We start from the raw sequence: 22582 nt of genomic DNA, 5'->3' as shown, positions 1-22582 counted from the left end.
ATGCTCATAAGCCCCTTGGCCTTGTGGTAGTTGAACATGCTTGGCCCAGGAAGTGGCACTATTAGGAGGTGTGGCCCTGTTGGAGCAGATGTGACCTTGTTGGAGAAGGTGTGTCACTGTGGGGGTGAGCTTTTGAGACTCTCCTCCTAGCTGCCTGGAAGACAAACTTCTATCTGCCTTCTGATTAAGATGTAGAACTCTCAGCTCCTCTAGTACCATGGCTGCCTGGATGCTACCATGCTTCCTGCTTTGATGATAATGGACTAAACCTCTGAACTGTCAGCCAGTCCCAATTAAATGTTTGTCTTTATAAGAGTTGTCGTGGTCATAGCGCCTGTCATAGCAATGGAAACCCTGACTAAGACAGGCCACACTTCCCTCCATCCCCTATCCTATAAAATAATTTATTTTTAAAGATATTTGTTTTATCACTTTGTATATGGTGGGGGATGGGTGTCTGAGAATGTCAGAAGTGGGCATCAAAGCCCTTGGAACGAGACTCACAAGTGTTTGTGAACTTCCTTATGTAGATTATGTAATCTGACCTAGTTCTCTGATAGAATAGTTTAACTCTCTTAAACTACTGAGCCATCTCCTCTAGCCTCCCTCTTTTATTGTAGTTTCCTTTATTAGTGTGTGTGGGTGGGGGAGTCCTGGCTAGTTTTATGTCAACATGAGACAAGCTAGAACAATATGGAAGGAGTGAAAGTCAATTGTGATAATGCCCATATAAGATCCATCTGTAGGGCTGGATAGGTGAGGGCTCAACCTGTGAATGGTGCTGTCCCCAGGGCTGGTGATTTTGGGTTCTATAAGAGAGCAAGCAGGCTAAGTAAGCCATAAGGAGCAATCAAGCAAACAGCATCACTCTATCGCCTTTACATCAGTTCCTGCATCTAAGTTCCTGTCCTGTTTGGCTTCCTGTCCTGATTTCCTTCAGTGAAAGTGTAAGAAAAATAGCCCTCCCTACCTGACAACTTGCTTTTGCTCATGGTGTTTTATCTCAGTGACAGAAACCCTATAAGACAGGGGCACCCACATATTCCACAAGATATGTGTGGAAGTCAGAGGGCAGCTTGTAGGATTTAGTTCCCTCCTTTCACTATTTGGCATTCAGGGATCAAACTCAGGTCATCAGGTTTGGTGACAAACAATTTTACCCAATGAGTTCTCCTTTACAAGGACATTATGTGCTCTATGAGTATGCAGTATCTGAGGAGACCAGAAGAGGGGAACAGATTTCTGGATCTGGAATAACAGGTGTTGTATGCCACTCATATTGATCATGAGAACCAAATCCAGATGTTCTGGAAGAATGAGCAGGTACTCTTAACCATTTAGCTATCTCTCCAGCCTGTATGTATGTATATATGAATGTGTGTGTGCATGTATGTATGCATGCATATATGTACTGAGACAATTTTGTTGTTAACTCTGGTCTGGAACTCACCATGTAGACCAGGCTAGCCTCAAACTCACAGAAATCCTCCTGCCTCTGTCTCCCCACTGCTGAGATTAAAAGTTCAGTGCCACCATACCTAGATACAGCCTCCACCATGCACACACATATGTTGAAATGTTAGATTACTTAGGTTACTCCTGATACAGGGCATTAGCCATGCCATACAGTACTTTCCCTAGATTGCAGAACACCTACTATGTAACAGCCCTATGGGAATTTGCTTCCTAAATTACAGTCTCATATCCTATATACAACCCTCACTAATTTGTTAAGCTCAGAGGCTTTCCCCTTTAAACTCAGTAACCCCTCAGACACACCCTCTAAGGCAGTGTCTCTCAGCCTTCCTAATGCTGCAACCTTTGATACAGTTCTTCACGTTGTGGCAACCCTCCACCATAAAATTATTTTATTGCTACTTCATAACTGTAATTTGTTACTGTTATGAATTGTAATGAAAATATCTGATATGCAGAATATCTGACATGTGAGCCCAAAGGGGTCACAATCAACTGGTTGAGAACAGCTGCATAAAGTCTATGAATATGAGAAATTGCCTTTGTTCTGCATTTCTTTATGTCTCCCTTCCCAGCTTCCCTTGCTGTTGAATGGCTGGCCTTAGGAAGGACCAGATCCCCTGAAATCTGTTTAAGAATATTTGTCTACCGAGCCTGAGTCTTTATTATTTAAAACAGTGAGCAGATGGGATTCCAGGTCCCCGTCCTCCCAAGCCTGGCTTCCACCTTGATTCTTCCCAGTGTAGCTCAGCACCATCAGGTAGACTCATACCACTGTTGGCCATCACCGTTTTCAAACTTGCCCAGTATCCCAAACTCAGCTTTGTCCTCATTAAAGATTAAACTTCTACAACCTTTCTCTCCCAGGAGCTTCTATTATGCTTCTGTCTGTGAATTTGCCTTGCTTTTCTTATTTTTTTTTTTTTTTTAAGAAGAGATATGGAACTAAAAACTAAAAGCAAAATGTTACAGTCATTTATGGAGATAAAAATGAAGTGCCAGGAAGGTTGGGAGGGGTCTGGTCTTTTTTCTTGTAACTTTCCTAGTAGTATATATTTACTTTATGACCATGTGAACTGCCTACATACTTTTATTGTGGTTAGAAATCTACAACATAAAATTTTATACATCAACTACTACGGGACATAAAATTTATTGGTGTTAAGCACATTCATGAGCTAGGTGTGCTGGTGCATGCCTGCAAATCTAGGACTCCAAAAGGTAAGGAAGGAAGATCTTAGTTTTAGGCTATCCTAGGACGTGCAAAAGCAAGTTCAAGGGGAGCCTAATATATGTAGTGAGATTCTATCAGAAAAATCCAAGAGCTCGGGATGTAATTCTGTGATATAGAGCTTGCCTAGCCTATGGTCATGGGTTTAGTACTCAGCACACACACACACACACACACACACACACACGGGGCGGGGGCGGGAGGGAGAGAGGGAGACTACACTGTACATTCACCTTATTGTATGGCCATCATCACTACCAATGCCTGAAACTTTTCCAGTATCTTAAGCTGAAATTCTGTACTCGTCAAGCATGAGCCCCTCCCCCCATTTCTGTCCCCTTTCTTCCCCTTGATAACCATTTTCCCTTCTTTTCCAGTGGTCTGACTATCCTAGGTACTTCATGAAGCATAAAACACCTATCTGCCTTTTTATGTCTAGCTGATTTCACTGAAAAGCTTCTCCACACAGCAGTTTGTGTCTCAATCCTCCTCTGAGTGCTTATGTCACTTGTGGTTCATCCATCGGTGTATCTGTTGCTAGGGAAACCCTTTCAGCTCTACTGGATGATGCTGTTGCGAGGATCCAATCATCTCCTCAAGTGCCTGCTTTCACGTCTTGGGGTGTATGCCCAGGAGTGAGACTTTTTGGAGACTCATTGTGACGTCCCTCACTGCAGCGGCGACATTTTACATTCCTTTCAGCAGGAAGAAAGAGTCCCAACTTCACCACACCTGGCCAAACCTTGTTATTTGGGGGACTTTTGTCTGTTTGTCCATTCATCCTATGGGTGGATGTATCTCGTTTTGGTTTTGATCTCTGTTGCCTTGGTGATTGGTAACATTAAACGTATTTTCATGAGCTTGCTATTGTCATCCTCTGCAGGGGTTCCCTGGATCTCTGGTCCCTCAGAAGGGAAGCCAGTGCAGGGCAGGTAGCCAGGTTTCCAGGTCTCTGGCTACCAGGGTCAATGCTGGCTGCAGCAGTGGGCGACAGGACGGCAGGGGCAGCTGGGGCTTGAGCTCAGCCTGCCGGGCGGGTCTAAAGTCCAGCAATGAAAGCTTCGGGAAAGAAAACTCTTCCCCAGTGTGTTTCAGCTCAGTAAGACACTCTCAGGTGGTTTCCTGGTGAAATATCCTGTGTGCTTTATTCCGTGTGGATAGGGACTTCACAAACACCGAGGAGTAGGGTGGGATCCAGGGGGAGCCGTTTCCATTGGCTCCACTTGAGGCCGTAGTGATGCTGTTAGCCTGGGGAAGGACTTCAGGTGTTTTCCCTTCCTGACTATGACAGTCCTCTCAGTGGGGTGCCGTGGTGAAGTGTTCCGGAACTCAACCTTACTAGTTCTTCTGTCTGGTGGCATGGGCCACTCATCCCACATGTGATCATTTATTTAAACTTTTTTTTTTTTTTTTTTTTTTTAAGAACCACTCACATTCTTTCCTCACCCCGGTAGATCTGGTCTGTTTGGCTACATTGATTTTGTTTGTGTAGGGACACGGAAATGACTCAGTAGGTGAGGACAGGGAATGGTTAATCCTAGATGTCACTTTCAACTAAAATGAGAGCAGCTGGGCCCGCTCGTGGGGGTTAGGGGGTTGTTGTTTGTTTGTTTGGGGTTTTTCTTCTTATCTGATGATTTGATGCAGGGAAAACCTACTCTACATCTGGGTCATTTCAGACTAGAAGGTTTACCCTAAGTCTGCGTCATTTGAGGTCAGAAGCTCCACCCTAAATTTGAGCCATATCTACTAATGGTAGCCCATATAAACGGCATGAAAGAAGGAAACCTTTTGCTTTTTTCTGTTTTCCCTCTCTGGTGTTGGCAAGTTTATCTATCCAGCTGCTGCAGAATTTCTTTGCTGGTGTTAGAACCTACTTCTTTGGGATTTCAGCAGAGACTGAAGACCAGTCCAGCAAGTCACCCTCCCCTATGGCCAGAACAACTCCCTGTGAAGGGGATAAAGGGATAATGGAGAGTAACAATTGACTCTAAAAATGGCAATCAGGTAGTGACTCTGATGGCAGCTGCTGTGCCAGATATGTAATCTTGCTTGAGCAGATTAACCCATCTCCTGGTATATGGTGTGCAGGTACTGATCTAACAAATGCCCTTTTCTCTGTAGCTGTTCACAGGACCACCAGAAGTAATTTGCTTTTTGCTGGCATGGCCAGCAGTATACTTTTACAGTTTGACCTCAAGGGCATATTAAGTCTCCAGTTCTGCATCATAATTTAAGTGAAAAGGACCATGGTCGTCTGTTTGTTCCACAAAATATCACATTGATCCACTATACTCAGGACATTATGAGTATAAAGTAGCAAACACTTTGGACTTGGGAATACATATGCACATCAGAGAATAGAAAATAAATGCAATGGCCTCCCAATGGCAGATAGGGAGCCTTTGACATACTCCTATAGATGAATCACAAAGGAGATCATTGGAATTTTGGAACAAGGCTCTACCATTATCTGCCAATAAGTGTTCTCCTTTGAGGGACTGTTGAGTGGAAACTGAGTGTTTGACAACTGGCCACCAAAGTTACTATGTGATCTGAGTTGTCAACCATAAGCTGGGTATTATCTGATCACCCAAGCTGTAGATGTCTTTGGTTACTTTGTGGATGCCTTTTTCTTCCACCCTTCACCCCCTTTTCCATCCCTTCCTCCTGATAACACTAGATAGCATAGGAAAAAAGGAAAGAGAGGAAAGGGAGAAACATAGTTAGGCTACTTTCTGTTGATTATGGACATCAAGTTTCTTGGGGAAAGTTAGATCTTTGCTGTCAGCATATCTAATTTTTAATTTTTTCTTTGCATGTAACTACTTCCCAAACTGTGACCAACAGCAAATAACTAACAATCCAACAACAACAATCGAACCTCTCAGGGCCCTAGTGTTTATGTACCATCTCAAAAGTCCCCAAAATTCCAAATGTCACACAAAGAAACTATCTGCAGCTGGCAAAATCACACCCCCACCAGAGCACTAGATAAATCATAGTCAGCTGCTGTGATTTGTCTCATATCCTACACATGGGATTAAAATAAAAACACACTCTCATACCAGTTCTGTGCTTTTAAAAGAAACCAAAACTCCAAAACTGTCACTACACCAAGCCACAAGGTAGAATGTATACAAGAGTAATCCATTATCAAATATTTGGGAACAAAAAAATTACAATAAGAAGTTGTTAAAATGCCTATAATATCTATTCCCATTACAATTCCTTCAATTCCCAAGCATGCATTTATAGTCTCTGGGGTCCTGTGATTGGTCCACTGGTGAAGACTATGACCTGGTCTACTAATGATTCTGCATGCTATGCAGGGACCAGCAGAGCTGCAACTTTATAATCTCCTTCAGGGACAGCCCTGAAAGACACCAGTGAAGGGATGTCTTCAAAGTAGACAGAACATTGGGGAGGACATGACTACATACAGTGTGGAAGGAGAAATGACCAAACGTTTGATTGTTTACCAGCTCATGGACTATGTAACTAAAGGAGTGATGGCCAGGGGCTTGGAAAGAGCATAATTGCAAAGCTTGTAAGAAAAGCATTTGGAGAAGAAGTATGTGGATAGATCTCTTTAAAGGGTGAAAAATGTGAAGATACTTGTGTGCCATATAAATGCTTATCAAAACATGACTTCAGCAAAGGAGTTTAGTCGTGAGGATAGGATAACCCATTCTGTGCACAGACTTTTCCCCAGCCATCCCTGTCATTGCCCAATGGGCCCATGGGGGTGGGGGGGAAACAGGGTGGCAGAGTCATCTGTGGGCTCAACAACCTGGACTTCCACTCACCAAGGCTGACCAGGCTACAAATGCGGATGAGTAGTGCATCTGATACTGAGGTCCTGATGTGGCACTGTTTTCTGTGGTAACCAGCCAGTGATCTGGTGGTGGTTGACAGTATTGGACTACTTCTTTACTTAAAATGGCAATGCTTTGTACCTGATGGAATATACTTAATTATGGATTTGCCTTTCCTTGAACATAATGCTTCTGCCAAAACTGCTATCCATGGATTTAGAGAGTGCTTTATCCACCATCATAGCATTCCACACAGTGTTATCTCAGACCACACAACTCACTCCACAGCCAGATAAGTGCTACAGTAGACCTGTGTTTATGGAATCCACTGGTCTTAGCCTATTCCCCATCATCCTGAAATAGCTGGTGTCTTAGTCAGGGTTTCTATTCCTGCACAAAGTATCATGACCAAGAAGCAAGTTGGGGAGGAAAGGGTTTATTCAGCTTACACTTCCACGTTGCTTTTCATCACCAAAGGAAGTCAGGACTGGAACTCAAGCAAGTCAGGAAGCAGAAGCTGATCCAGAGGCCATGGAGGGATGTTACTTACTGCCTTTGCTCAGCTTACTTTCTTATAGAACCCAGGTCTACCAGCCCAGAGATAGCTCCACCCACAATGGGCTGGGCTTTCCCCCCTTGATCACTAGTTGAGAAAATGCCTTACAGCTGGATCTCATGGAGATATTTCTTCAAGGGAGGCTCCTTTCTCTGTGATAAATCCAGCTTATGTCAAGTTGACACAAAACCAGCCAGTACAGCTGGCTTAATAAAACTATAAAATGACCTTCTTTTAGTTTTTGATAGAAAAAAATTAACACAATTGTGTGTGTGTGTGTGTGTGTGTGTGTGTGTGTGTGTGTGTGTGTGTGTGTGTGTGTGTTGTTAGGTTTCAAACCTGGGACAAATGGCTGAGGTGCCCATGAACATAACAAAGCTGGCTGCCAGGTTCTTTCTGGCTTCTTTTGCCCCTACTTGTTAAAGTGCCCTCCTGGCTGGCATACCCTGTCCCCTAGCCTGAACTCTCCAGCCCAGATACTGGGCTGGGCTTCCCTCTCACACCACTTCCCCCCAGCTCCTCTGGTCCCTATATAACTCAGTAATTTTGGCTAAGCCAGTCTCTTGGCTCAGATGGCCCCTCTTGCTTGGCATCTTCTCTCTGGTTTTCCCCTCTCCCCTCCTCCATCTCTTCACAAGGGCCAGCTCAGGGTCATCTTCACTCTGGCCTCTCCCAGATTCTCTGCCTCTGGCTGTGCTCTTCTTCCTTTTATCTGCAATAAACTTTCTCCTCCACCACATCTAGAAGCAGCCATGTCCTTCCTTTCTTATTTCTTCTTTTCTTTCATTCATATACGTATGTCACACACATGCCACATGTGTGAGTCAGGGGTGTAAGATCCTCTGCAACTGGATCTTACAGTGAACCACTATGTAGGTGCTGAGAATTGAACCCAGATCCTCCAGAAGAATGGCAGTTCTCTTAACTACTGGCCATCTCTATAGCCCTTGGAATGGCCTTTGGAAGACACAGTTTACAGGGACAATTCTGTGTCAGTAGCATGGAGGACTGAGTTGGGGTTCTCAAAAGAAGGCAGTTTATACTTTGAATCATCATCCAGTATATGGTACCGTTTCTCCCATAGCCAGGATTCAGGGGTACAGGAGTCAAGAACTGGAAATGGGAATAGTTTCGCTCATCATCACCCCTAACCACCCATTAGGAATGATTTTCCTTCCTGTTCCCATGGCTTAAATGCTATTGACCTAAAAGATTTGGTTCCAGGCAGTGGAGCAATTTTGCCTGGAGACACAACAAATATTCCACTGAATTGGAAGTTCACACTTCCCTCTGGCCACTTAGAGCTTCTGGTGTCCTGTTGGCTAAGAAAAGAATAAGGGTGTTGTCAGGAGAGTAATTGAACCAGACAGACTACAAGGGGAAATAGGGTTGTATATATATATCCCAGCACTGAGAAGGAAAGGTAGACCGGAAGTTCAAACCCTAACCAAGAAGCTGTTTGCAAATGATGCCTGCTAGAAAAAAGAAAATAGGTTTTTTTCTGAGGACGTACCTCCTGGTATAACATCCATACTTCAAGGTGGGCCCCAGGTCCAGGAGTAGTTGGCCAGCACAAAAGGGACTCCATGGTTTTTTGTTTGTTTCTGTGTTCATTTGGTTGTTTTTGTTTTTGTGAGCTCTTTTCTTATTGTTTTCTTGTTAACATTTTGTGTGTTTTGATTGCCCTTTGGTTTGGTTTGGTTTGGTTTGGTTTGGTTTGGTTTGGTTTGGGGGGGGAGAGAAAATGAAGCTGAGTGATGGGGGGGGGGGCAGAAAGGATCTGGGAGGCGTTAGTAGAGAGATGAGAACACCGGTCAAAATAGATTGTATCAAAAAAGGTTTTTAAAATTAAAAAAAAAAGTTGAGATTTTTCAGGGGATCTTGGACCTGCTTTGGGGCTCTGAGACACAGTATTTCCCTTGGGGAAACAGTTGTTTCACTATAGGAAAAAAAATTCTATCTTTGCAACAAGTATCTTATCAGCCTCCGGTACTCCCTCTGAATGCTTATCAGCAGTGTATATAGCTAGGTCAGCAAACATCACTGAGTTTAAGTGTCTCGGAGTGGCTGATGGGAAGGTGCCCAAGGAGAGATTAAACTGCATGAGGAAGTTACTGGCCTGGGATTTTTCCATCTGGGGCTCAGATATAATTGCATATTTTGTCTTCTTTAGAACCTTATCTTCGGGTGACTTTTTTTCCAAAATTGTTCAAGTTTTCGTAGGACCTTCTGCTTATGTTCTCAATGGGGGGACCCTTCAGCCTATATTCTCAGTGTGTTAGGGGAGGGCAGGGCTAGTGAGATATCAGTGTGGACTACAGGATAAGAGAACAGACTTTGAAACCACAGTTCTTCCATTTCCAGCCCAGCTCATCACTTGCAAGTTGGGTCAGCTTAATAAGCCCCATAAACTCTTCGTATCTCGACTTTCTGTCTGTGAAATAGGACTTCCTCACAATGCTGGTAAAGAGAATTAATTTAAATATTCTCTAAGTATTTGCAACACTGCCTGGTACATAAGAAGAACAAAAGCATATGTCTATATACATGCACACACATGAATGTTCATAATGACTTTATTTGTAATAACTTAATTTTGTATGCAATTTAAATGGCTGCCACAGACAAGAAATGAGCTATTGATTCTTGCTACTCTATTAGTTAGTCTAAGAATAATTATGCTCATCAAAAAAGACAGCACACATATACCTATGTGATACGTATACATTTAGGTATATATTTTGTAGCTTTATTTGGATCAAATTCCAGATAAATGTAGATGAATCTGTAGTGGTTGCCTAAAAGGGTTAAGCAAAACTGGAAAATCTATAATGAGCAGAACATTGGGGATGGGATGGATGGAAGTTGGTGGACATATCAATTATCTTTATTACAGAGGAGCTTCTGGTGGATACACATACAAATCATCAAATTATACTGCTTAACAGGTATGGTTTATTATATGTTAATTGTAACCCAAAAAAGCAATCAAGATCTGGCCTTACAAAGTACTGTCTAAATATGAAGTGCTTCAAGGTCATTATCAACTGAAGAGACAGTCACCAAGCTATTGACAATGGTTTCCACTAAAAAGTAAGATTTGGGAAAGGGCACTGTACTGGCCGATTTTGAGTCAACTTGACACAAGCTGGAGTTATCACAGAGAAAGGAGCCTCCCTTGAGGAAATGCCTCCATGAGATCCAGCTGTAAGGCATTTTCTCAACTAGTGATCAAGGCAGGGAGGGCCCAGTCCATTGTGGGTGGTGCCATCCCTGGGCTGGTAGACCTGGGTTCTATAAGAAAGCAGGCTGAGCAAGCCAGGGGAAGCAAGCCAGTAACACCCCTTCATGGCGTCTGGATCAGCTTCTGCTTCTTGACTTGCTTGACTTCCAGTCCTAACTTCCTTTGGTGATGAAGAGTAATGCGGAAGTGTAAGCTGAATAAACCCTTTCCTCCCCGACTTGCTTCTTGGTCGTGATGCTTTGTGCAGGAATAGAAACCCTGATTAAGACAGGCACTTACAAGAAGATTTTAATTTTTTCCCTCAAACCCTTTTGCATTTGAACTTAATGCTAGCAGTAAAATGTGGGCCTGGGATGTGGCTCAGTTGGCTTGCCTAGCATGCGTGACATCCTGGGGTCCATCAGCAGCCATACTTCCAACCACAGAACTACATAAAAAGTAGGCATGGAGGCAGACATCTGCGATCCCAGCATTGGGTGGTGGAACCAGAAGGATCAAAAATTCAAGGTCACTGTCAGGTATGTAGTAATTATGTAGTAAGCCAGGATAGATGAGACCCCATGGCTGAAAGGGAGAGAAGAAGAAGAACAGGAGGGGGAAGAGAGAAAGGGGGAGGAGAACAGAAAAGCAAAGAAAAGGCACATAAAAAACCACCTGCTTAACCTTTGTGGTGGTTTGAATGAGAATGCCCTCCATAGTTTAAGGCATCTTGATACTTTGATCCTCAGTTGGTGGCACTGTTTTGAGAGCCTTACTGGAGAAAGTACATCATTGGAAGCAGGCTTTGACATAAGAAGACCTGGGCCAGCTCCAGTTGGCTGCCTGCTTCCAAGGCTACTCCTGAGGATGTGAATCTCCAGCTTCCTGCTCAGGCCTCATGCCAACAGGTAAGCCTCTCTTCTGTGATGCTTTGGTTGTTCTTCTGTAACCCTAAGCTGAAATAAACCCCTTCTTCCTTAAGTTGCTTTTGGTTATGGTATTTTACCACAACAATACAACCTTATACAACAAAACCCCCAGCAAACACTTAAAACTGTTGTTGCCAACCCAAGGGCTGAAGCTTTTAAGAATTTCTAAACCCACAAGAAATGAAGTAAGAGATTAACAGAAGCCAAAACACTGTGACCTCAGCCTAGCTGTGCTCTATTGTGCCCTACCCCCTTAGCTACTAAGCATTTTAGCAATTGAAATTAGAAACCATTGTTAGTCAGGAAGTTGAGGCCTCTGTTTGTTTTTGAGGTACTCGTCTGATGGTGACCAACCATCCAGACAGGGAAGATCACTTTGGTCCATCCCTTAGTCACTAAGAGATTGTATCTCCCAGAAGCCCTCCTGGTAGAAATTGGGAAGGGGGTGGGTAAACTGTTTGGTGGGGAACTTCATTTGGTTCCATTCACCTCCTGTCCTGATACCAACCTTCAGGAAAGCTCATAAACCTTTGGAGAAAGTGCAAAGGGGCCTGTGGAAAGAATTTGTTGAAGCGGTGTCCAATCCAGAGAGATAAGGAAGGTTATGATAGTGCTGTGGGCCAAGCAGGTTTGGCGGTTTGCTCAAGCCCGAGTCCTTATGGACTTTAGCAGAGGTGCCCCCCATGGGCGGCGCTCGACTTAGCAGAAAGTGCCCGGTCTGCGTCTACAGTAGCCTCCGAGGGAGACAGAAAAGCAGCCAGCAACGCCGACTTGCCACGGAGCCAGGAATGGCTTTTATTGTACAAAAAACATGCCCACCGAACTCGTTCACAGCGGCAATGTTGGCGACAGCCTCAGAGTGGAAACGAGTGGTCATTCTCTGAATGCGGACCCCATTCGGTCGAGCAAAAGTCTCGGCCATTGTGCAGCAAAATTCGAGTCAATTTTGAAGACACTTTTAGTGAAAAATTCCTTACACCAAAGGCCACACATAAGTTCTAAAAATATGTGTTTATTTGTAAGTAATGTGCTGCACAGGCAAAACCAGAGGGATAGGAAATAGATCAGTGGTTTGTAGAGTGTAGGAGGAGGGGTGAATACGAGTGACTCCTAAGAAACGTGTGGTTGCATTGGGGGTGAGGAAGCGTTCCGGAAATAGGTAGGTGAGGCTTGCACAACCAGGAAAACACACTAAAACCCACCAAACCCACACATTTTTAAGAACCATATGTCATGGGAGTTATGTCTCAACAAAACTGCCATAAAAAGAAATACCAGTTGAATGTCCTGCCGGAACCAACGTTGTTTGGCTAGGGTTGTCCTCACTCTCTGGGGCTGCTCTTCTACTTTTGCCCCTTTCTGTTCTAACAGACGGTTCTTACTTCAAAAATTAAAGCTCTGAAGTTGGACTCTACTGGATTCAAATCCCAGCTCTTCTGGGATGAATTAGATAACCCCAGGGCAAAGTACTTGACTGCACGTGCCCCTCCCCCAACAATAATAATCAAATTAGGAACACAATTTCACTGACACTCGGCACTACTGAAGTGCTTTAAATAATTTACACACTCGGTCCTCTCCTGCGGCAGGAACACTTGCAGTTTGTACGTTTTGTAGGCATTTAGGTGCTGGCCAAACACGGAGAGAGATAAGGCAGTTAGACTTTGTCAAGTGATGCCTAGGAGAAAGTGTCTCTGGAAATTTTCATGTGGGCTGGGAAGGGTGATGGGTTCCCTGCAAATGGAAAGGCAGTATGGGAGGGGGAAGAAAGAAAGAACGAAATGTATTCCTGTTCCTTCTGTGTGGTTGGCATATCGGTATCATATTATTTTGACCATTCATCTGTACCTTGCAAATAACCAGTTAACAAAAATTGAAACAACTTCCATTTTCTAGAGAAAGAAAACACTTTCCCTAGACCTGCATATACCTATAAGAAACGTGCTGTAAATAAGTAGTAAAATAAGTAGTTTATTCCTGTAGTAAACCTTCACGTTTTAATCTACTGGCCCTTTACTGAACATTTTCCCCTCATGTGACTCTGCCTTATTCCTGTCAGGAATTCTATCAGCATTCCATCTCAGGAATGTTCTAGGAAGTTGGACCTCCTTTAATCCCATCACTTGGGAGTCTAAAGCATGCAGATCTCTGAGTTGGAGAGCAAGCCCCCAGACCAACCAGGGTTAGTCTCACAGTGAGAAAAGACTCATTCCTGGCCAAAAATAAAAGTTATCTTTAAAAAATTAACGATTTCTCTCGTCACTCCCCTGCAGATCCCAATTTAACACTGATGTTTAACGATCATGTCTAATGCTGTGCTGTTTGTGGAGAGTGCATGCAAATATATTCGCACAAGGTTTTTCCAAGCATTTCAGTGATTTCCAAGGCAAACACCGGGAAGCAGAAAGGCTCAGTTCTAAACCCATAAATTTGCTATGGTCCTGGACCGCTGGGGTTTTATCCTAGACGACTGTCCCAGCCCGCCAGTGCAGGTAAGTGGCGAGGGCTGGGCAGCCAGCCTTCCTGATCAGGTGCGAAGGCAAGGCGACCCACAACACTGGGACGAGCACTCCCATCCTGCCCCGCGGCCCTTCATTGAGGAGCCCCCCTCGGCGATCACGTGAAAGAGGCGTGCGACTCTCGTGACGTCACGCATCCTAACCCAATAGGAGCTTCTGTTTATGTAGGGACCTCCGACTCCTCGGGACTCGCGCTGCGCAGTCCGGCGGAGCTCGCTGGAGCAGGAACCCGACGGGGTGGGTTCGCGGGTGGCCTTCCGCAGCGGCGGCTCCGCCCACTCCCTGGCGTCCCCCCCCCTTCTTGGCCCTCGCCGCTGGCCGTGGCGGCCTGCTGGGTCCGCGTCCCGCCTCTGCTCCCGGAGGACATGCAGAGGAGAGAATGAGCCAGAGGGACACGCTGGTGCATCTGTTTGCTGGGGGGTAGGTCGGTCGGTGGGGCGCGTGGGGTGGAGGCTGCGGGCCTACGAAGGCCACGCCGGGCCTGGGCTGGGGCAGGGCGTGAGTCGCGGCCTAGCGTGTCTGTACTGCGCGACAGCGGAGACACGCGGACCCCGGCCTCGCGGAGGAGGCTCGACCTGGCGACAAAATGGCTCGGTCTCCCCGCCCAGCACGACCGGGCCTCACGTTGCCCACGTTCGGAGGGCGACCTTGTTTCCGGCCGCCGCGGCGCGTTTGCTGCTGGCGGGCGTCGTAGCCGGCGGGGAAGACGTTGCCGTGCTCTTGCCCGCGGTGCCCGAGGTTATTTCCAGCTTCGGAAATTTTTCTTTTCCCTTGCCTGTCCCGGTTTGCGGGAGATAGTGCAAAAGCGTCGTGACTTTGAAATATTTTATTCTCTCCCCCCCCCTCTCTTAGAGGCGGGAGGCCAGCCCTCCAAGCACTCCCTGCTTTGGAGAAGGGATAGGGATGGGTTGAGAGAAGTCATGTATTAGATGAATATTTAACTTTATATGTGTACAGGATTAGCATGGAGCCTGAAGTCTGGTTTGCTGATCCCCCAGCATGAATGCTACAGCCATTTTGCTGAACCAAGTTTGTTCCTCCATTCGATATGTTCCCAGTTATTTAGAGAAATCGAACACCGTTAAGACTTTACCTGCAAAACTATAAAGTTGTCATTAAAAAAAATAGCTATGGTGAATTAACTTTTTAACCTATGTAACAGAATAACGAGTGTTTTCAAGTTTCATGGTTTGATTTTTGGATCAACCACTTTCAGAATATCAAAGGAATACATACATAAGCATTCTTTGCATGGTTGAGCTTTGAGTTAATGTGTGTGGATTCTGTTGCTAATAGTGACAATCCTTTACATAGTTGGCACACATTTCATGCCACATTTATGATTCACCGATTTTGAACCGTCCACTATTCTGGCATTAAAACAACGACTAATTTTATGAGAACCAATTTGTTTTTGGTGTGTCTGAAATGTTTACTGCCAGTAAAGGGCTCATTTAATGTCTGCTAAGCCTGTACTTTGCACATGCTAGTCAAGTTTTCCACCACAGGGCTTCATCTTCAGGCCCTTAGAACATTTTATTAATCTATCTATCTCCTCCCTCCGTGTGTGTGTGTGTGTGTGTGTGTGTGTGTGTGTGTGTGGAGTAGAAGAAAGTAAGGATGTATTATGTTGTAGTAGTTGAATTTCTACTTGTAATTAGATCTGGAAAAAAAAAATAGATCTAACCTGAAAGAACACCATGGATGTAGCTCAGGTTGCTATTTTTATTTTGAGTTAAGAAATAGGCAAAACTGTTTAAATCACTTCACCTGTAAAGCAAAGTCGACACGGTCTCTTCCAGAGCCCTTCCATGGCTCCTTTGTTATTTTTTATTCAGGCTTCATACATATGCAGATTTTGTTAAAGCACATGCTTGCGTATTATATAAATGTTAGTCTGGATGTGTTAATTTTCCAGCTCTAATAGAATCATCACTTTGTAAATACTTGTGGATTTAGGCCATTTTATGTAGGCTTTTTGTTTTTGTTGAGGGCTATAATGGAGAAATTTTATGGGATCCAAAAATATCAGTTCATTTCCTCCACTTCCCAAGAAGTCTAGTATGTACACAGTAGTAGAATGTTAAATGGGGCAAGATATGTGTTTTGTAACTTTCCCTTCTTTCCATTTCATCTTCATTGCATTCATATATAATGGTTACATACATACATATACTCTATAACAGTGGTAGGTCATTTTAATCAAAATATAGAAAAAAAATACAGATGCCAAAACAAATTCCTTAAGGTCAAATATTTTCATTCGTGTAAAATGAGGAATAAGTAATTGTAGAAGTCTTGACAGTTCTACAATACATAAATTCTGTTCTGTGTAATGTTGTGGCAGTGCTGTATTTACTGAACATATAAAGGTATAAGGCTGGTTATGTTGGAAATATTCTTAATTGAACATGTTCAAATTATATATCAAAATAGCTTATTTTGGCAATCATGTGTGTTCTTCCTAATTGCTAGGTTTGTTTATCGTGATAGGATTATATACACCATGAGTTGTAAAATCCACTTTACTACACAGGAGAGGTGTGTCTTTGTGGGCTTTATGGCTGGGCTTTCTCATATACTCGGATTCTTTGGATTATGCTCAGTGTACCTTAAAAGAACCAAGAGTAGCCTTTCATTTATTCTTAGGCAAAGGTTTTCTTAACACGGGAACCTTTGAGTTCCTTTCCTGATTACTAAAATGCTGTATACTCAGGTAGGCTCATCTGGATCCCAGAAAGATTTTTGCTAGGGGCCATAATAGGAACATTTGAAACAGACTAGCGCTGGACCTTGGGTCTAAATGACGTATCTATGTGCTTAACCTGTGCTTTCTTTTAAGGCACCCTTTGATCTCATTATGCTTTTGCCAGAGTTAATATTCAGAATTTGTAAGGTCATTGTTTGGGTTAATTAAGTTAGAGACAAACCATAGTAGCCTAAAAAAAAAAAAAAAAAAAGAATGTAAATAAGGTTTAGTTTTTACTGTACTTCAGATGTTATGTTCACAACTGTCCAAAAACCCAGTTCTAATGGATCCAACAGGCACACATGGAACAAGACAGTTGTATACATCAAGAAAAGTAAACCTTAAAATTAAATATATGTGTGTATGTGTGTGCATGCATGCAGATATATATATATCTGGGTATGTGTATACACACACACACACACACACACACACACACACACACACACACACACATATACCATGTGTTTGCAAGAACCCGTGAAGGCTAATCCTGAAACTGGTCCCTGGTCCTCTGCAAGACCAGTAAGTGCTGCTTTCTTTTCCTCCTCCTATTCTTCCTCCTCTTCTTTCTCCTTCTTCCTCCTCTTCTCTTCCCTCCCCTCCTCCCTTCCTTTTCTTCAAAACAGGGTCTTACTATATAGCTCTGGCTATGCTGGAAATCAATGTATGGACCAAGCTAGCCTAGAACTCAGATCCACCTGCCTCTGCCTCCTGAGTGCAGGGTTTAAAGGCATTGGCCACCGTGACCTGCCCAGTAAGTGCTCTTAGCCTTTGAGACATGTCTCCAGTCTCTTGCATCTTTCTTAGACATTTTGGGCTGCTATAGCAAAATACCATAAATCAGGTGGCGTCTTAAAAAGTTAACATTTATTTATTCCAGTTCTAGAGTCCAGGGGGTGGTGAAGGCAAGTTGCATGCCTGCCTGGTGAGGGGCTCCTTCCTCAGACTAAAACCCCACTCTGTCCTCAGTGGTAAGTGGACTAGCTAGAGGCACTATTTTATGACACTCTGCCTTCAATATCTAGTCACTTTCCCAAAGCCCAGCTGCTGTTACCTTAGGGAGTAGGATTTGAACCTATGAATGTTGGGGGAGAGATCTTAAACACTGTGGCATACCCCCTGTAAGAATTAATTCTAATAGATTAATTTTAATACTATTAAAACAGTATTATTAAGTTATTTCCCTGTAGTAGATTTGTGTAGGGAGAGTGGGGTGGGGTTAGGACTCTAGAATTCCCAAGAACCCTTGGGATAGTTTTTAATTCTAAGACCATGTTTGTAAAAATAGTATGGCATTGTTTGCCTTTCACAAATCTGTTGACATTTGTACTGATAGACTAAGGGCAAAGCTGTGTAAAGGCAGCTGTTGGTAGTCTCATTATTCTTCTAGAATCAGAGTTTTTGGGTTTCCGCCAGTTTCACTTAAAAATGTTCATGAAAGGGTCTGGTAAATGGTTTATTCAGGGAAATGCTGTTGCCTAAGCATGAAGACTTTTAAGTTCAAATCTCCACTAAAAGCTTAGAACAGAGAACGCAGGCTATCCCAAAGGATGTTCTTATAGCTGGGCTGCCTTGTCTGGCCTCAGTGGGAGAGGAAGGTCCAGGTGGGGGAATACCCAAGGGACCTCAATGAGAGTGGGCGGGTAGGAGGAGTGTAGGTGACCAGGAAGGGGGGCAGTGAGTGGGATATAAAGTGGATATGTAATGAATGGATTAATAAATAAGTTGATAAAATGATCAGAGCAGAAGAGCCAGCTGGGGGAGATAGTGCCTGCCTTTGATCCTAGCACTCAGGTAGAAGGTAGAGGTGGGCACTTCCAGGTCAGCCTGATGTTCATAATGAGACCCTCTCTCAAAAAAGAAAGAAAAAAAAAGACAATCAGCGTGTTCTGAAATCTGACAAGGCAAGTTTACTGTAGCAGGAAGTGCTGAGCTTTCTAGTGTTACTGTCATAAGTTATGCTTAGAGCCCTTAGCCATTGGACCTGATATTTTGATTGGGTGTTTACAGGTGTTTACAGGGCAAGGGTTAGAAATGTGATTGGAACAGGAAAGAGAAAACTAATGACAACTTTCAAATTTGATGCAAAGGGAAGTAAATAGATTTAAGTTTCCACTTTTTTCAAAATGTGTCATATTCCTTCTGCATATTTTGTTTCCATAGTAGAGTTTTCAGTCCTTAGTCTGATACTCTACAACTGTATCTTGATCTATGTGATAGTTTTCTTCTACAGGTCTGTGTTTAGCTAATCAGTTGACCGGCATTTTTCTGATTTGGATATTATTATTCTTTATTTTGCTCTAGCATTCAAAGTAAGAATACCTTATTAATTTTTACTATGCCAGAAACTCTACACATACTTTCAATACCCTTTTTTAAGATCTAGTTTTTTCATGATAATTTGTCACTGTATAGGAAATGTTCCTATCCATTTCAGGAAAAAAAAATTTCTTGACTTAAATGCTAAAGTCTTGGAGATAATGTTTGGTCTGTAATATTGGTTAACAAATAAGGTTCAGAAGAAAAAGTAGGGGGTAAGAATTTTTTGATGAGGTTTATAGGATTTTGAGATGACTTATATACTTTAATATACAACACTCCCCACCCTAAGGTTGGTTAACCTTTTTGTATACTGTTTTTTAGTGTTGTTTCTTGTGAGATGGTGTATTACTTAAAGACAGAAAAATGGGTTGGCCTGTTTATTCTGCTTTTATAAAGTTTGAGGAAATGGGTTTGTGTAAAGATACAAAAGATGGATTCCCAGGCACCTTTAAGGATGTGCACACAGCTCAGTACTGTGGATGTACTCAGGAAATACTTCTCACAGTAGTGAGTTTTTTTACCTGTCTAACAAGTGTCCTGGCCCAGGCACTCTCAGAGTCTCAAAAGGAAGGCAGCCTGTGTCTGACAGCCAGTCTTGGAAACAGTTCTTGCTTGTTCTCCTTTCCTTCAACAGAATCTTGAATATTCTTAGGTTTCTGTGCTCCCACTCAATTTGTTTAGTAAAAGTTTTAGACACTGAAACTGGTTCTAGTGGTTCAGCAGTTTGAGACTGTAGAGCTGTTTTTGTGTCTGAGCAACTGCAGGTTCGTGGTTCTTAGCAGGATGCTTGAGATTGATTTGCTTGGTACTGCTGTTCAGTGAAAAGTTCTCCGTCGCCGCCTTCCCATCCCCTCACTCTCAACTTAGTCTTATGCACCATGGTAAGCTGTGTGGGGAAGCACTTTGACGCCTTCAGTGGGCACACTGCTCTAAGGTCTGTTTGTAGAGGATTTTTTGTATTCTGTGCTTTTAAACAGTCTCCTGGTTACACTGCGCTTGACTTATTCAACTCTGCTGCTTACTCAAGAGGTTGGTAAAAAGTACTAAAGGAGCTGACCTCTGGCATGCCAGAAATTTTCTCTTACTGTACATAAGCAAATAGAAACAACTGCTTAAAGGTGGGTAGACTTACTAGATAAACATAAAAGTAGTTTTAATTGTCTTATAAGGCTGTTGAGTTAAACAAGGTTTAAATAGTCTGTAGATTGATGCATAGAATATATGTTTGTCTTATTTCTCTAAATGATCTTGGCTGTTTTACTCTTCTGGTTCCTTTTCCTCCCTGGTCCTTCCTTTCTTTTCCTCCCTTTCTTCCCTTCTCTCTCTTGGTTCCTTCTCTTTTTGAGTGACAGTGTTTCACTATGCAGGTGTGCAGCTCTTGGCCTCCTTGCCTTAGCCTCAAGAGTGCCAACTTACAGGTGTGTACCACTGTACCCAACAATTATCTATAAGTTGTGTGTGTGTGTGTGTGTGTGTACACGCCCCTGCATGCATTGAATCCTCTGGAGCTGCTGTTACATCGTGAAGCTCCCTGGAAGAGCAACCCATGCTCATAGCCATGAAGCCATTGCTTCAGCCCCTGCCTACTGCCTATAAACTTTTAAAATGCACATTGATCCAGGTAGTTTGACTAAGAAGAAATAATTGAGGTTACTTTGGATATACTAAAGGTATTATGTCATTTATAGTTCAGTAAGATTTATAATCCAGAGATTTTTTTTTGATGCTATAATTAATTTTTAATGTTCTTTGGTCTCAAACTTGAGACATGTTCTCTCCATGGAATTGCCAGTGAAGGAAACATGGAACAAATGAGGGATTCACAGAAATAGCTTTGAAATATAACTTTTAAATAGTAAGATATTTCACATTAGCAGATTAGTTGGCTACCACACTACAGTCATTAGCTCAGGGTCACCCACAGAGAAGAAAAGCACTATGAGGAGGCAGGAAATCCTGAGGGCATTCATTAGTGCACTTGGGTTGAGATGCTTAGAAGCCTGTCTACAGCCAGTGAGAATTAAGGTACTTAATTTTACTTTCTGGTTTGTCATTTTCTTGGTGTCTTTTGCTCTTTGAAACAAAATCTATGTACCCATAGCTAGCCTGGAATTTGCTATGTAGACCAGGTCCACTTGCCTCTGCTTCCCCAGAGCTGAGACTAGTTTGCACCACCATGTCTGGCTGGTTCATCTTTTTCTTTTACTTGTGTTTTTTCTGATAGTTTTCAGAAACCTTTGAAGCCTTTTTGTCTTCCTGGTGATTTTTAACCTAAAACTTTCTGCGTGGATAATTAGAGGCTTTTCAGCTAGTTTTGATTTCAGAAAAGTCCTCATCTTGATTACTACAAGGTAAACCGGGAGCCTCCTGTTCCACCCTTCTTTTAATGTTGAGACAGGATCCTCACTAAGTTAACTTGGCTTATCTTGGAACACCTAGCCTAGGCAGGCATTGAACTTGTGATCCTGCTTCTTGATAATTTTTAAAAGCATGATTATATTGGCTATGAAAATTAGTATATACTTTTTTTTTGCAAATTAGTATTTCTAAAAAGTTTTAAATGTCCTTTTTAGAAAGAAGATTTATTTTATGTATGTGAGTATACTGTAACTGTCTTCAGACACACCAGAAGAGGATATCAGATCCCATTACAAATGGTTGTGAGCTACCATATGGTTGCTGGGAATTGAACTCAGAACCCATGAAGGAATAGTCAGTGCTCTTAATCACTGAACCATCTCTCTAGTTCAAAATATTTTATTTATTGGTATAAAACTGGAGAAATGGAATAAGGCTAAAATAATATTACATAGCATTTGGGTTTTGTTTTTGTTTTGAGATAGGGCTAGCCTAGACTTGATTGAACTCACTGTGTAGCTGAAGACCACCTTGAACTTCTGATTCTGCTCTGCCTCCCAAGAGCTAGAACTGTAAGTGGGTGGGTGTGTGCATGCATGCTTGGGTGCTGGGAAATTAGGGCTCAGTTCAAGCTAGACAAACACTTAGCAGGAAGCCATATCCTAGCTGAATTCCCTTTAGAAAGTGAGATTTCTGTCACAAATACCCAAATACCTGCTGCTTCGGGGATGATTCTTGTTGGGTATTTTACTTGTGGACATAAACATACTAAATGTTTTTGTGCAATGTAAATTGCATTCAGCTCCAAATACTTGATATTACTAATGTTCACATTTGGCTTTTGTCCTAGTTTGCTTTCTGTTTTGTGATAAATACATGACCAAAAGCAACTGGGAAGGAAAGGGTTTGTTTGACTTAACATGTCCTGATCACAGTAGGTCACTGAGGGAAGCCAAGGAAGAAACTCAGGGCAAGAACCTGAAGTAAGGTGTGAACTCGATCATTGGCCATGCTGTTTACTGGTTTGCTCCCCATAGGCTGATGATTTTCCTTTTTTAAACAACCCAAGGCCATCTGCTCAGGGGTGGCACCACCCACAATGGGCTAGACCCTTCTACATCAGTTATCATCAAGAAAATGCCTCTACAGACATACCCAGAAGCCAAGCTGTTGAAGGAAGGCATTTTCCCATAAAGGTTCCGTCTTCCTACATAACTCTGATTTGTATCAAACTGACAAAAAAAAAAAAAAAAAAAAACTAACCAGCACAGCCTTTTAAAGACCTGTATTCTTGAGAGTTTCATATATGTGCAAGGAAATATATCTACTCCTATAAGCACCCCTACAACATCCCCGTATTCCTCTTAGTACAGCCCCCCAATTTCATGCACATACACA

General features: G+C 42.9%; 1 protein-coding gene and 1 pseudogene across 2 annotated transcripts in view; one reads left to right on the top strand and one right to left on the bottom strand.

The window, feature by feature from the left end:
- The window catches only part of LOC308434376 (developmental pluripotency-associated protein 4-like), a 122019-nt pseudogene extending 109864 nt beyond the window's left edge, over nt 1–12155 (bottom strand). The window contains exon 1 of the transcript in view: nt 12053–12155. The product of the transcript in view is annotated as a developmental pluripotency-associated protein 4-like (transcript). The remainder of the gene's footprint in view (nt 1–12052) is intronic.
- Nucleotides 12156–14012: 1857 nt separating this feature from the next.
- SLC25A36 (solute carrier family 25 member 36) overlaps nt 14013–22582 on the top strand; it is a 29118-nt gene continuing 20548 nt past the window's right edge. Inside the window, exon 1 of the mRNA XM_080934301.1 lies at nt 14013–14172. Coding sequence (XP_080790427.1) covers nt 14132–14172 — 41 coding nt within the window. The 5' untranslated portion in view covers nt 14013–14131. The remainder of the gene's footprint in view (nt 14173–22582) is intronic.

This window comes from Micromys minutus, assembly GCF_963924665.1.
Source record: "Micromys minutus genome assembly, chromosome: 21".
NCBI lineage: Eukaryota > Metazoa > Chordata > Mammalia > Rodentia > Muridae > Micromys > Micromys minutus.
This window is presented reverse-complemented; position numbering and strand designations above follow the sequence as displayed.